At 33.8% G+C, this 15909-nt stretch overlaps 1 protein-coding gene across 1 annotated transcript in view; it reads left to right on the forward strand.

Annotated features, from left to right (window-relative positions):
- NCAM2 (neural cell adhesion molecule 2) overlaps positions 1–15909 on the forward strand; it is a 215915-nt gene that overhangs the window by 25664 nt on the left and 174342 nt on the right. Inside the window, exon 4 of the mRNA XM_047099839.1 lies at positions 8475–8592. Within this exon, the coding sequence (XP_046955795.1) occupies positions 8475–8592 (118 nt within the window). The remainder of the gene's footprint in view (positions 1–8474; positions 8593–15909) is intronic.

Here is a 15909-nt window from a genome sequence, read left to right on the forward strand (position 1 = left end):
ATGCGACTTGTCCACGCACCCCCCAAATAAAGCCCACTGTCTACTGCTCCCACTTTGTTGTCAGGTCTTTTCCTTGACCAGTCCTGAAATCCTTCAGCTGATCACATTTCCCAACAGCTTCATTTCTCCAGAATTTCTCAACTCTAGGAATAATGCTCTGAAACCTTATACATTTAGATTAATTTTAAACATACACGATGGGTTTGATTTTAAATTATTTTTCTTGGCCATTTTATAAGATTTTTCTTTAAATGCTAATTTGAATTACCAAATTGTATTCTATCTCATTTTGTACCTCAGGTGACCTCAGAAGTTTTTGCCTTAGAACTCTTCATATTTGTAAAATTATTGTGGATTCCCCAAGGGATTTTTATGTAGGTCATATTTATTTATATGTGTCATATCAATATCGTATTAGGCATTGAAATGAGAAGTTTTTAAAATGTTTGATTAATTTATTTAAGTTTTAAGATGTTAAAAAATAAAAATTAAATAAATTTTAAGATGTTGATTTATGAACTGTCAAAAATAATAAGTATGTTAACCTGAATAGCATGTTAAAGAAAATAGCAACATTTTGAGAAATACAGTAAAACAGTGGCTTCTTCTTTTTCACATTAAAAAATTTATGTTTGGGGTGCTTGAGTGGCTCAGTCGGTTAAGCATCTGACTCTTGATTTTGGTTCTGGTTGTGATCTCACAGTTTGTGGGATTCACCCCTGCATCAGGCTCTGTGCTGACAGTGTGGATCCTACTTGGGATTCTCTCTCTCTCTCTCTCTCTCTCTCTCTCTCTCTCTCTCTCTCTCTCCCTCTCTGTGCTCCTCCTCCACTCGCTGTGTCTCATTCCCTCTCTCTTTCAAAATTAATAAACTTAAGTTTAAAAAAATTTTAAAATTATTATTGAGGTATATTTGGCAGACAATGTCACGTTAGTTTCAGATGTACACTCAACTGATTCAACAATTATGTACATCACTCATTGCTCACCATGATAAGTGTCGTCATCCTCTGTCACTATACAATGTGATTATGATATTAGTGACTATGTTCCCTGCTGTACTTCTTATCTCTATGATTTATTTATCTTGTAACTAGAAGTTTGTACCTCTTCATCCTCTTCACCTATTTTAGCCAACTTCCCACCCACCTCCCTTCTGGCAACCATTAGTTTGTTCTCTGTATTTACTAGTCTAGTTTTTTTGTTTGTTTATTTGCTTGTTTGTTCATTTGGTTTTTTAAATAGTTTAGATATATGTGAATTATATGGCATTTGTCTTCTCAGTCTGACTGATTTCATTTAGCATAATGCTCTCAACAGAGGAGTGCATTTATCTTTTTGAATTAGCATTTTCATTTTCTTTGGGTAAAAACCCAGTAGTGAAATTACTGGATTATATAGTATTTCTATTTTTAATTTTTTTGAGGAAACTCCATACCATTTCCATAGCATTTGTACCAATTTACATTCTGACCAACAGTGCCTGAGGATTCCCTTTTCTCCACATCCTCACCAACACTTGTTATTGTCTTTTTGATACTAGCCATTCTGACTGGTGTGACGTGATACCTCATTGTGGTTTTGACATACATTGTGGTTTTGATTTCCCCCACGATTAGTGATTTTGAACATCTTTTCATGTGTCTGTTTGCCGTCTATATGTCTTCTTTGGAAAAATGTAAATTCAGGTCCTCTGCCCGTTCTTAAATCAGATCGCTTGAAGTTTTGGTGTTGAGTTGTGTAAGTTCTTTATATATTTTTCATACTAACCCCTTATTGGGTACATCATTTACAAATACTATATGAATATGTCTCCTCAGACAAAGAAAGCAAAAGCAAAAATAAACTATTGGGACTACATCAAAATAAAAAGCTTTTGCATAGTAAAGGAAGCCATCAAGAAAACAAAAATTCTCTTATCAGTTGCTGCATTCAATCTTTTGTAATATATTTTTGAACCTGAGAAAAAGACTTTTTTAGATCAGGAAATTATTGAACTTTTCCTCCATTAGCATAGTCCAGTAACTGGGAATGGGAAAATTGTGAGAATTTTGCAGGAGAAATTCATTTTCACACAGATATGTGGTTGGTAAAATGGAAGGCATCATAAGACCCCATGAATGGGTTTTGAGGACTTCTGGGGTCCTTGAAACATACTTGAGGATTAAAGAATATTGCTGGTCATACAGTATACTCATAAAGCTTAAAAATAGCCATGTTTAATCATGAAAATATCCTCTAATGAGTCTAAAATTTTCAGACTTTTTTTTTTTTGACAAGAGTTATCTTTCACATTAACTTTGGCCCTTTATTTAGTTATTGCCTCTTAACATGGAAACAAAAAGAAATTCAAAATAATGCTTTCCATGCTTCCAACTTTAATTTTTCACTTGGATTTTCTTTAATAAGGGTTACAATGCTTTTAGACCTATAGCTATGAATTAACTTCAGGAAATTATCTGAGAATTATTTCCTTTAACTTTTATTGCTTTATTTTCTTACTTGTTCATTTATATATTTTTTTCTGGTTATAAAAATAATACACAGTTGGAGTAGAAAATTGGAGTGATGACCACTGAGGGCAATTTGATTTAGTCTTCTTCAGTCAAGATTACATATTCGTTTAGTCTTTGACGTATCAATTTTACTTCTAGATAATTAACTGGTACATTGGTTGCAGTAGATAAGATTGTAGTAGATAAATATTTGGATATCCTCAGGAGATATAACATGTGGCCAATAGTTTATCCACAGGGTAGAAGACTGTGCAATACGAACAGTTTTGAGGAAGTACTCTACATAGTGACATGAATATATTCTTTACATGCATTATTAATTTGAGAAAAGAAGCATGGTACAGAATATGGTATATTTTGTGGAAAGAAGAAGTAAACATAAAATCATGTGCTAATAGTTGCATAAAAATACAAATAATCAAGTGGTTAACAAGGAAAAGAGTAAGGTCTAGAATTTTCCTCTTAATTTTATTTTATTTTTGAACCTGTGAATGTGATCTACTTTAAAACTCAAATTAAAAGAACATAAAAATCAGATTTATTTGGCAAAATTTGGAAAATATAAGAAAACATAAATTATGCAATAAAGTTCTCATTAACATTTTCACATTGTTTTTATACTTTCCACTGAAAGCAATATTTATTTGCCCAAATACCAGATATTTTTCATATTAGAGTTTACTAAGAATTTGAAATGCCAATGGAAACATTTTCCTTGAGTTTTTTTTTGTTTTTAATGAATATAATGGGCCAGTTTGATCCTATTTTGTAAACTGATAATCAAATAAAACTCTTACTGTTTCACTCAGATAGGATTGATTTTAGAACTCAATACTCAACAGATAATTGTAATTATATTACTATTTTACTGTATTCCCATATTGCAGCATATGCCCACCAATTATTTGCCAATTCTCAATCAAGTACATGAAAAAATATTGATTGGATTTTATGCAAGACAGTAATAAGTATGCTGACACTCCACATTAGAAACCACTGTTTATTTGAAAAGAACTGACTACAATGCTTAGTCTGCTGTAACCAAGAAGCTAGATTTTTTCCAAATGAAATTATACAATTAATTAGCTTTTCTTTATGTTAATCATTTGACATTCTGTATTTGTTAAATTTTTTTAAGTCTTGCATTCCAAAGAAAACTTATTTTTACCAAGTAGCACTTTAAATTGACATCCTCATAAATATAAGAGGAAGGATTATTACAAATAACCAGAATCAATGAAGATTGAGAGGTGTGGGGCACCTGGGTGATTCAGTCTGACTCTTAATTTTGGCTTAGGTGATGATCTCGTGGTTCATGAGTTCAAGCCCACATCGGGCTCCATGCAGACAGTGTGGAGTCTGTTTGGGATTCTCTCTCCCTCTCTCTATGCCCCTCCCCCTCATCTCAAAATAAATAAACATAAAGAAAAATAGAAAAAAGAAAAAGAAAAAAGAAAAAAATTGAGAGGTGTTAGATGATATAATAACCTGTGAAGCAGAAGAGCAAAACAAACAAATAAAAATAAAACAAATAAAAAAAATGCACACATGAGACATTGAGACATAATAAGACTACTGGAAAGTAATGATGATCAAAATCATGATGAGAATGCATTGTCCATAATTTAAATATCTTATTCCATAGGGAGAGTCTACATAATATTAAAATATCAATTATTTTTTTTACTATATGATATTATAAGCAATTAAGTATATGAAAAATTGCTGAAGAGGTAAGTTGCAGAATGAGGATACTTGCTTCCATATCAAAGAAGGAGTCTTAGAATAAAACTTAAAAAAATACAATTTTCTAGCATCCCTGAATAATATGAATCAAGTTTGCATAGGTGGCTTCTTGGTTGGTTCATTTTTCTCTCTTCAGTGCTTATATAATTAGAAAGAGTCATGTGTTAATGAACTCATGGAAAAACCTGAGGAAAGAAATTAAGTTATGTTCCATATACATTGAGACCAACAATATAGAATGTTAAAAATACCAGGTACTTTAGGGGTGCTTGGGTGGCTCAGTTGGTTGAGCATCCAACTTTGGCTCAGGTCATGATCTCATGGCTCATGGGTTAGAGCCCCACTTCAGGCTCTGTGCTGACAGCTCGGAGCCTGGAGCCTGCTTTGGATTTTGTGTCTCCCTCGCTCTCTGCCCCTAACCCACTCACATTCTGTCTCTGTCTCCCTCAAAAATGAATAAACATTAAAAAATACCAGGTACTTAAGCATGAACATGGACTATTTCTTCTCTTGGCCAAGGACTAAGATAGCTTATGTGACTTTTTTCCCCCTTCTCTTATTTTTCATTTTTGTAAAAATCACATAACATAAAATTTATGATCTTAACCCATTTAAAGTATAAGTTATGTGGCATTAAATATGTTCATAATGTGCACTATCCAGCACCATCCATCTCTGTAATTCTTTTCCTCTTGTAAGACTGAATCTCTATACCCATTTAACAATAACTTCCTATTCCCTTCTTTCACCTCCTGTCCTCTCCATATTTTCCCTGTTATCCCCCCTCCCAAGAGCTCCTAGCAACCACCATTTCAAGTTCTGTCTCTATAATTTTGACTATTCCAAGTACATAATAAGTGGATTCATAGAGTATTTGTCTTTCTGTGACTGGTATTTCACTTAGCATAGCATCCTAAAGGTTCATCCATGTGAAGTATATGTCAGAATTAACTTTTTTAAATTTTTTTCTTTTTTTTTTAATTTTAGAGAGAGAAATGGCAAGTGGAGGAGAGGAGCAGAGATTGAGAGAGAGAGAGAGAGAGAGAGAGAGAGAGAGAGAGAATCTTAAGCAGTCTGCACACTCAGCACAGAGCCCAGAACAGGGCTAGATCCCATGACCCTGAGATCATGACCTGAGCCAAAATCAAGAGTCAGATGTTCAACTAACTGAGCCACCCAGGCTCCCCTTAACTTTATGAATAGTATTCCATTCTGTGCATATAACACATTTTGCTTATCCATTTATTCATTTACGGATATTTGTATTGCTTCCACTCTTAAATATTGCGAATAATGCTGCTATGAAGATGGCTATACAGATACCTGTTTGAGATATTGCTTACAACTTACCTTCCATGCCTCCCTGTGGAAGCTGCAAGCCTACCATAGACTCCAGACATCCAAGATAGTTACATTAGACAGATTCTGTCTGTGCAATTGCTGCCTAGGTAGGGAGACAGATGCCTGGTACTGACTGTTCTACCATCTTTTCCAAATCCTCCCTTACGCTAATTTCTGAATGCCACACAGCCTTAAGAGTGCAAGCAAGGAAAAGTAAGAAAGGACCATGAGTCTTCATGTTACTAGTCCTCTGCCAGAGAGAGGACATACATGTGAATTTATTTGATGACATACATTTTGGCCAGATCTGATTAATCAATGCGTTATAAAAGAGTAGCTTTCCTGACAGTGGTGGTGATTGGGGATTGGGAAGTTGTTTTCCTTATCCTGAATAAATTTGGAGGGATTGTTGTTCTGATCAACTTGAATCACGTGAGTATTCCATGCTTAGTACAATGTTCTTCATCTTCTGAGACATATTTAGAGACAGTGCATAGAGGAAGACTGCAAGACACAGAAGGCAAATGGAACCGCTGGATGTCATTGTTGATGCAAGTGAATTAAGCCATCAAATTAGAGGTATCTTTGGTGCCTCTGCAGCCAGCAAAGGGAATTAATTGTAACATGAAGGTGGGCCAAAACCTTTGTATTAGTGAGTTCTGGAGCCACTTCCCTACACGTTCTCATGTGTCTTGAAGCTGAAGAATGAAAACCAAAATTTATCAGAAAGGATTGACTACATAATATACACAATATAAATCTTTGTAAAGTTACTAGAACTAGATATTTCGGATATAGTCAAATACAAAAAAAGTATTTTTAAGAAGGTAAAATAGAGTAGAAAAAACATACTACATATGGGTCTTATGAGACAAGAAATTTGGATGAAATATAATTGTAATCCCTTTTAAAATTTTTTAATCCAACTCAATAGCAGATTCTGAACCAAAGATAATATACGTAAAAGTGCTCTATAGTCTAACACAGTGGCTAACAAATTCCCTGCACATCTTGGCATCAGAACTAGTGAAAACTTCTGCAGGTTTTGAGGCTATTATCCTTCAGAATAGTTCTGGAATTACTCTTCAAATTACTACTATATAAATATGCAATAGTAATATTGTTCTACAAGTGCACACTCTAAGTAAGAACACCTATTTCATTAGTAGAGCTACTGTATCATAACATGTAAACATTGAGATTTGTCAGTTCTTGCAGATCATCTTGCAGTTCAGTTTATAGAAAAGAGAATTATGATAAGGAACAAATAGTTTGTTTAAGCGAGTAACAGTCATAGGACAAGAACTGGAGCATGTGATTCTCCGATTGGAGGCGTTTCTATTTACACAAATACTTTGCTCTAGAGAGGATTTCTATTAAGAAGTAAATTTTCATTGTAATTATTTAATGGTTAAAATATTTATTGGTGTAATAAAAATAGTGACAGTGTTCTTGCACCTATGTTTATCATAAGAAAAGGAAAGGCAATACATTTTGATTAAAGTGTTCTTTTCCATAATTACAAAAGAAGGAAAACTAGATACAGAAAGTCAAATTTCAATGTATTTAAAAAGCAGAGTTAATGTCTGAAAAAAAAGTCCATCCTATTGTAATACGTGTAATTATTATGTTATTTTAGAGACAGCATGTCAGATCATGTACCTTGTATTTAAATTCATAAAGGCAGAAACTTGATTTATTGTGCTTAATTGCTAAGATACATATCAGCTCCTATCTGCACCATCAGCATCAACAATACAGCATGAATGCTGACCTGAATGCTACTGTAGAGATATTTAGTTATTATCATGCTTTTTTTTTAATGTTTATTTATTTTTGAACAACAGAGTGTGCATAGGGGAAGGGCAGAGAGAGAGAGGGAGACACAGAATCTGAAGCAGGCTCTAGGCTCTGGGCTGTCAGCACAGACCCTGTTGTGGGGCTCGAACCCACAAATGTGAGATCTTGACCTGAGTCAATGTCAGATGCCTAACCAACTGAGCTACCCAGGCACCCCAGTTGTTATCACACTTCTAAATATGTAAAAGACAATTCTACTAATATAATTAATTTTAAGAGCATAATTTTGTCATTTAATTGAAAATCATAGAAGTGTGCATTAAATCAAAATTTATGCTGTACTTTGAAATTTAGTTTCTATTATGGATGCTATTGATTTGTTTATTGCAAACAGTACATTTTAGTAACAGTTTCAACATGTCCGAAATGTGCAGCATATACAGTTTTTGCAATGTAATTAGTTAGAAATTGGGGAAGCTTAATTTTTAAAATTGAATTGTTCATGAAAATCTATTTCATACTCTCTATGTCTTGAGCAGTTTCTCTTCATAAAATGTTCTATAGTTGTGTGAAGAAATTAAGTGCAGTTAATCAGAAAGAACATTATGGTTTGACACCTAATTTGAAAGCCCTGTCTTGAAGCGGTGAATAATTGCTTATAGAATTACATATACCGATGAGAACTCAAATAGGAAATCCATTTATGCTCCAAGTAGATCTCAGTATTGATGTAAGTCAGGATAGTATTGTCTGTCTTTTTCTGAGAAATATTTCATAAAAGTATACATATAAATTGGTTAAAATGTCTACTTTCTTGTTTAGTTTGATAGATTAAAAATAGTACAATAGCATTAGAACGAATTATCTCATTATTGTAAATGGCACGCAGATCAGTGGTCTTAAAGTTATTTTACTGTGCAACCAAGTCAGTCTTGTTGATATAAATACAGACGTAAACAATAAAGTTTTAAAGCTTAAAATTAACAACAAAAAGTACCTGTAAGAAAGTCCCAATGGTGTTTATAAAATGTTTTTCATCTCTATTTAATCTGTGTTCATCTCTTTTTTCAGTGCCGCCAGCGATCACAATGCCTCAGAAATCCTTTAATGCCACAGCAGAGAGAGGAGAAGAGATGACATTGTCCTGCAGGGCCTCTGGCTCTCCCGAGCCCTCTATCTCCTGGTACAGGTAGGTTACAGATACATATCCTTCTGGCTTGTGTCCAGGATCAATCTCATGGAAAAATATTTCTGATCTTATTTTATCAAGAATAAGAGCATTCTTTGGAGTTTCATTTGAAGTTTATGACAGTTTTGTTTTTAGTTAAATTGTAAAAGAGATTAACAGAGTGATTTAACCCAAGTCAAAGACTATACCCATTGCACTGGTTATTCTTTCTAGAATGCAAGTTTCCGCCCAAAATGGGCCCAGGACGCCTATGACTGATTCAGCCACGTTAATGTTACAGATAGAGACTATATGGAAATAGGAATGCTAGCATTAATGGCACCATTGTTGTATGTATATAAAAGTGTATTTTATTCAATTCAATTATATATTTTCTTTATGGACTGTATTATTCAGAAAAAAAGCTAATTATGTGCAGTTAAATTTTCATAAATTTAATGTCATTTTTAAAAAGCTTACTTCATCAAATGAATAAACACTCTATCCTAAGTCCATTCTTTAACAGTTTACTTTTATATATATATATTTTTAGACTTGTTAAATGTTACTTCATTTTTATTAACATCAAACAGATACCAACGTTGTCATTCTTTTAGGTTGTGGCTTTAACTGTTAAAAGGGAGACAATGAAACTTTACAGACGGACAATTTTATAAATTCATACTAGTTATTAATTCGGGTTACTACTTAAGCATAGCTACAAATATTTATAGAATCTCTTCTACACTTCACAAACCAAATAGTGTAAGAATAATCACAAGAAAACAATAAGTAAAAATATATTCCACATTGTCAAAAGAGGGCCAATTGTAAGGATTAGGTTTAAAAAAAAAACTGTTAAAGAAGAATAATTGCAATCCAATTTTATTTTATTCTGTCACTTCCTGAACATTTACTGATATTCTGCAAGTTCCAAACCTTTATCCATTTAATATAGCAGGTAGCAATAAACGAGATATTTCTTTAAATAGGTGTTTTTAGATGTTCTTTGCAAACTGATTCCTTTGTAACATAATGTTGGTATTTTTAAAAGGATTACACATCAAACATTAACATATTCACCCCAGATAATAATCATGTATCTCAGAGACTTCTGGTTTCTAGTGTGTATCTTAAAGAGTCAATATTACATCTAATTGCAGCACAGAAAAGCTCTTGGACCATTCATTACAATGAACAAATATTGTTCTAGAATCTCATTGTCATCATTATGTCTTTCCAGAGAGACTTCCTTCTGTTTAAATTTCTGTCTTAAAGTTCAACATTTGTTCAAAATTCTCATATTTAAGTGGAAACATAATTATCATACAGGCTAGAATAAATCAGATTCTGAGGCTAACATAATAAATCATTTAAATCTACATTTTTAATCTTTATATCTTCATATGACATTAGTTTAATGTCTATAATGGTGTAAATAATAATTGTTCTATTCTCTGGATATTTAATATATAATGGGCGAATGGAAGTGTATGGTAGTGACATTGACAGAGTGAAAATTAGTATTAGAAGTTTTTATTTTGACATATTTATGTAGGGCTATAAGCATGTTATCCTTGCTAAAAAATTTTTTAAAATCCTATAAACATTAAGTAATGTAGGGAAGCAGCCCAGCGAGAAGTGTCCAGACTACCTGTTGCACAGAGATACTATATCCAAAGGAAATAAGTGCAGCCAATGAGGGAAATAGTTGAGGACCAAACAGTGGGGAAAAATAAGTTTTCACAAAGATAATCAGGAACACTTGGTGACATGAAAGCTAAAGTGGGAGAAAGGGCAGCTACTCTAAAATATCTCTCCCCTTGTGCCATTCAAATGGTTCTTCTACATCTGTTGAAAATACCATATGGATTTTTAGCATTAACCCAATTAGATCAGTGAATTCCATTGATTTCCAAATGTTAAAATAATTTTGCATTTCTTGGATTACACCCACTTGATTATGCTATATTGTCCTTTTTATGTATTGCTGGAGTTACTATGCAGATAATTTGTGAAAATTGCCACATTCACAGTTATGAGAGATATTGTTTTATTGTGTTCTTATTCTTGACTTGTGTGGGATCAGGGAAACACTGAATTCATAGAATGAGTTAGGGAAGTGTTTCCTCTTTGGTTTTCTGATAGAGTTTGTATATAATACTAACTATTTTTTACTTAAACATTTGGGAAAATTTACAGTGAAACCACCTGTGTTAGAACTTTTCTTGTGTAGAGGTTTAACTACAAATTCAAGTTATTTCACAGATCTGGGTCTATCCCAGTAATACCTTTGTCTTTAGTGGTCTCTTGTGATGTATATCTTTTCAGCAATGTGTCCATTTCATTCCAGTTGTTTTTACTAGCTTTAAGTCATTTACAGAATTCCCTTGCTATACTTTTTTTACTTTTCAAAATTTTTATTTAAATTCTAGTTAGTTAACATATAGTGTCAAATTGGTTTCAGGTATAGAATTTAGTGATTCATCACTACACATAACACCCAGTGCTCATCACATGTGCACACCTTAATACCCATCACACCCATTTAGCCCATCCCCACCCACCTCCCTCTAACCACCCTGTTTGTTCTCTGTCGTTAGAGTCTCTTAATGGTTTGTTTCCGCCCCCCTGTTTTTGTTTTTGTTTTTTTCCTTTCCTATATGTCCCTCTGTTTCATTTCTTTAATTCCACATATGAGTGAAATCATATGGTATTTCTTTCTGTAATGGCTTATTCCACTTAGCATAATACACTCGAGCTCCATCCATGTCATTGCAAATGGCAAGATTGCATTTATTTGATGGCTGAGTAAAATTCCATTTTACACATATACCACAACTTCTTTATCCATTCATCAGTCAGTGGACATTTGGGCTCTTTCCGTAATTTGGCCATTATTGATAAGGCTGCTGTAAACATTGGGGTGCAAGTGCTCCTTCAAACCTGTTCTTGTAATGTTATTTTTGACATTGGTTATTTAGAATGTTGTTAATTTGTTTCCAAATATTTGAGTATATTTCATATATATTTCTGCTACTAGTTTCTAACTGAATTTCTTAATTGTCATAAAACATACTTTGTATAATATCAATTTGCTTAAATTTATTGGGTCTCATTTTATAATCTAAATTTTTAAATGTTCTTTGTGCACTTGAAAAGAATATATATTCCACTGTTGTATGGAGTAGTCTCTAAATATCAAATAGGTCAGCTGGTTGATTAATATTGTTCACATCTTCTATATCCTTAATGATTTTACAAGCATTGTCTGTTTTTCTGTGCTCAGTTCTCTCTGTTTTGTTTCATGTCTTTTGAAGCTCTGGTATGTGTTTATACATTTATCAACACCATATCAATATTATAAAATTATTAAAGGAATTTGTTTCGGAATAAAACGATATCAGATAGAACTTTCAGCCCTTTTTTTGTTTTTGCAAATTTTTATGTCTTCAAGTTCACTAAATTATATTGATATATTTTCAAAATTGTTGATTATTTTTCTTTTGTAATGTTTAATCTACTTTCAGATCCACCAGAGTATTTTTCATCCTTCTATTTTTTATCTCTACACATTTGATGGAGGACTTTATTTCCAAGGCAAATTGGTATATAGCATTATTAGTTTCGGGTGTAAATCATAATTTGATTTTCATATAAATTTCAGGGGCGCCTGGGTGGCGCAGTCGGTTAAGCGTCCGACTTCAGCCAGGTCACGATCTCGCGGTCCGGGAGTTCGAGCCCCGCGTCAGGCTCTGGGCTGATGGCTCAGAGCCTGGAGCCTGTTTCCGATTCTGTGTCTCCCTCTCTCTCTGCCCCTCGCCCGTTCATGCTCTGTCTCTCTCTGTCCCAAAAATAAATAAACGTTGAAAAAAAAAAAATTCAAAGTGATCACCATAGTGAGTCTAGTTACCATCTGCCACCATACAATTGATTCCCTTCACCCATCTCACCCACCCTCTAATTCCTTTCCCCTCTGATATCTACCAATCCATTCTCTGTATCCAGGAGATAGTTTTGTTTTATTTGTTCACTTGTTTTATTTTTCAGCTTCCACATGTAAGTGAAATCATATGGTATTTATATTTCTCTGTCTGACTTGTATCACTTAGCATAACACATTTAAGGTCCATTTGTGCTGTGAAAAATGGCAAGATTTGCTTCCTTTTTATGGGATTTTTCCAGTTTTTTTTTCTTGTAACTGATTTCTAGTGTCATACCATTGTGGTTAGAAAAGATGCTTGGTATGTGAAATATCTTCTTAAATTTATTGAGACTTGTATGTAGCCTAATGCCATTTATCCTGGAGAATGTTCCACGTCACTTGAGAAGAACATGTATTCTACTACTTTTAAATGGACTATTCTGTTTATATCTATTAAGTCCATCTGGACTAATGTGTTGTTTAAGGCCAATGTTTCTTATTGATTTTATGTCTGGATGATAGATCTGTTGGTGTAAATGGGGTATTAAAGTCCTCTACTCTTATTGTCTTGCTGTCAATTTTTACCTTTAGGTCTCTTAATACCTGCTCTATATATTTAGGTATTCCTATATTGGACACATAATTATTTACAAATGTTATATCCTCATTTTGTAATGACCCCATTACCATTACATAATGCCTTCCTTGTTACATGTGTAGTACTTGTTTTAAAGTCATCATTTTGTCTGATATAGTATAGCTTTGTTTTCATTTTCATTTGCATGGAATATCTTTTCCTATCCCTTCACTTTGTTTTTTAATTATTATTTTATTTTAGAAAGAGAGAGAGAGCACATGTGAGTTGAGGAGAGGGGCAGAGGGAGAGAGATAATTTTTAAGCAGGTTCCATGTTCAGCATGGAGCCTGATGCTGGGTTCAATCTCTCATGACCCTGAGATCATGACATGAGCCTAAATCAAAAGTCAGATACTTAAGCAACTGAGCCATCCAGGCATCCCTCTATCCCTTCACTTTAAATCTCTGTGTCCTTAGATCTGAAGTGAGTCTCTTATAGACAACACATCAATAGGTCTTGTTTTTTTTTCCATTTAGTCACTTATCTTTTGATTGGAGAATTTAGTCCATTTGCATTTAAAGTAATTATTGATAGGTATGTACTTATTGCCATTTTTTTTCATTGTTTTCTGAATGGTTTGTAGTTCCTCTCTGTTCCTTTCTTTTTTCTCTTGCTCTCTTCCCTTGTGGTTTGATACTTCTTTATAGTGTTGTGTTTAGATTACTTTCCCATTATCCTTTGTGTGTCTACTAGGGTTCCCATATAACAGACAGTGTAGCATTTTGTTCTAAGTTGATAGCAACATAATTTTGAATACACATTAAAGACTCTAGATTTTTATTCCCCCACCACATGTTTTATGTTTCTGATGTTATATATTACATCTTTTGTGTGTGTGTATACCTTAACAAATTATTATAATTATAGTTGATTTTACATTTGTTTTTTAACCTTCCTTGTGAATTTTTAAGTGGTTGATCCACTATATTTACTGTAAATTTGGCTTTTCCAATCAGATATTTAGTTTCATATATTTTCTTGTTACTAGTTAGTACCATTTATTTTCAGCTTGAAGAAGTACCTTCAACATTCCTTGTAAGGCTGGTCTAATGGTATGAAATCACTTAACTTTTGGTTGTCTGGAAAACTATCTCTCCTTTATTTTGAATGATAGCCTTGCTGGGTAGAATATTCTTGGTTGGCAATCTTTCCTTTCAGCACTTTGAATATATCATGCCACTTTCTTTTGGCCTGAAGAGTTTATGCTGAAAAATCAACTGATAGTCTTATAGGTACTTTTATGATAGTCTTTATATGTATCATGTTGTTCTCTTGCAAACTTTAAGATTTTCTCTTTTTCTTTAACTGTTAACATTTTAATTATAATGTGTCATGATGTGGATCTCTTTGGTTTCATCTTCTTTGGAACTCTCTGTTCTTTCTGGGCCTGGATGTCTCTTTCCTTCCCTAGGTTGGTTAAATTTTCAGCCATTATTTCTTAAAGTATCCATTTCTCTTTCTCTTCTCCTGGGACTCTATAATGTGAATGTTATGCCACTTGATGTTGTCCCATAGTTCCCACAAACTATCTTCACTTTTTAAAATTCCCTTTTTATTGTTGTTTTTTTAGTTGTTCTCTTTGGGTGAGTTCCACTGCCCTGTCTTCCAGGTTGCTGATGTGTTCTTCTGCCTCATCTAAACTGCTGTTGAAATTCTTTAGTTTAGTTTAGTGTATTTTTTTTAGTTCAGTTATTGTATTCTTCAGTATTGTGACTTCTGTTTGACACTTTCTTACATTTTCTGTCTCTTTGTTTGAAGTTCTCACTGTGTTCATCTATCCTTCTTCCAATTCAGTGAACATCTTTATGACCATTACTTTGAACTCTTTGTCAGGTAAATTACTTATCTCCCTTTTATCAAGGATTTTTTTTTTCTTTTCTGGGTTTTGTCTTGTTTTTTTCTTTTGGAGTGTATTCTTACTTTCTAATTTTCCTTTTCTCCATATTTTTGTTTCTGTGTATTCATGGAACAGCTACCTCTCCCATTCTAGAGGAGTGCCCTTGTGCACATGATGGAACTATGATTCAACCTTGCCTGAGTTCTTGGTTGACTCTTACACATTTGTGCTTATCTATGTAGCATAATTTATTTTTAATAAGGTAGAACCCAAGGGTGGAATGGGAAGCTTGCCGTTGCAGGGCCCAGGGATACACAGCATGTGGGAAGAGCGAGCCTGTTGGCTTCAGAGAGGCTGTGAGGGAGCCTGGAGGGAGCCCAGAACAGGAGTGAGCCAACTGGAAATAATAAGACTGGCAGAGCTCATGGGCAGGGCAAGCCAGGCAGCTGCAGTAGGACTGTGGGAGAGCACAGGGGTGGAGAAGCCCTACAACACTAGAAATGTTGAGTGAGAATTTAAAAATGGTGCCGACCAGCATCTTCTCCTCTGGAGAAAGTCCTACAAGGTCCCTGTGTCTCCAGCACATTCTTGAACATTAGCTAATGAATCTCCATTGCATATAGAAAGGTGCTTTCAAAATTGCATTTTTTGTAGATTCCTGGCATGAGTAAGTCTGGGTAAGACTTTTTTTAAAAGCAACCTTTTCATTTTCCATAGCCTTTTGGATGTCCTGGATGTAAGCCCTTTTGCTTTGCAGAGTCAGCTGTTTTTGGGTGTTCATTTCTACAGTGTAGGTCCCAAGGTTTGGGGGTGCCTGATATAGGGTATAAAACCTTCACTTCTCAACGAGAAACTGTTATTTTAACAGTATTTTCTCCTAACTTGATAATCTATGTCATTTCTGGATCTTTTTAATTGATTGAATTTTCTCTTTGTTAT

Source organism: Lynx rufus, unplaced genomic scaffold, assembly GCF_022079265.1.
Source record: "Lynx rufus isolate CCGP_SWC_20201006 ecotype Redwood Valley unplaced genomic scaffold, mLynRuf1.p SCAF_5, whole genome shotgun sequence".
NCBI classification, from domain to species: domain Eukaryota; kingdom Metazoa; phylum Chordata; class Mammalia; order Carnivora; family Felidae; genus Lynx; species Lynx rufus.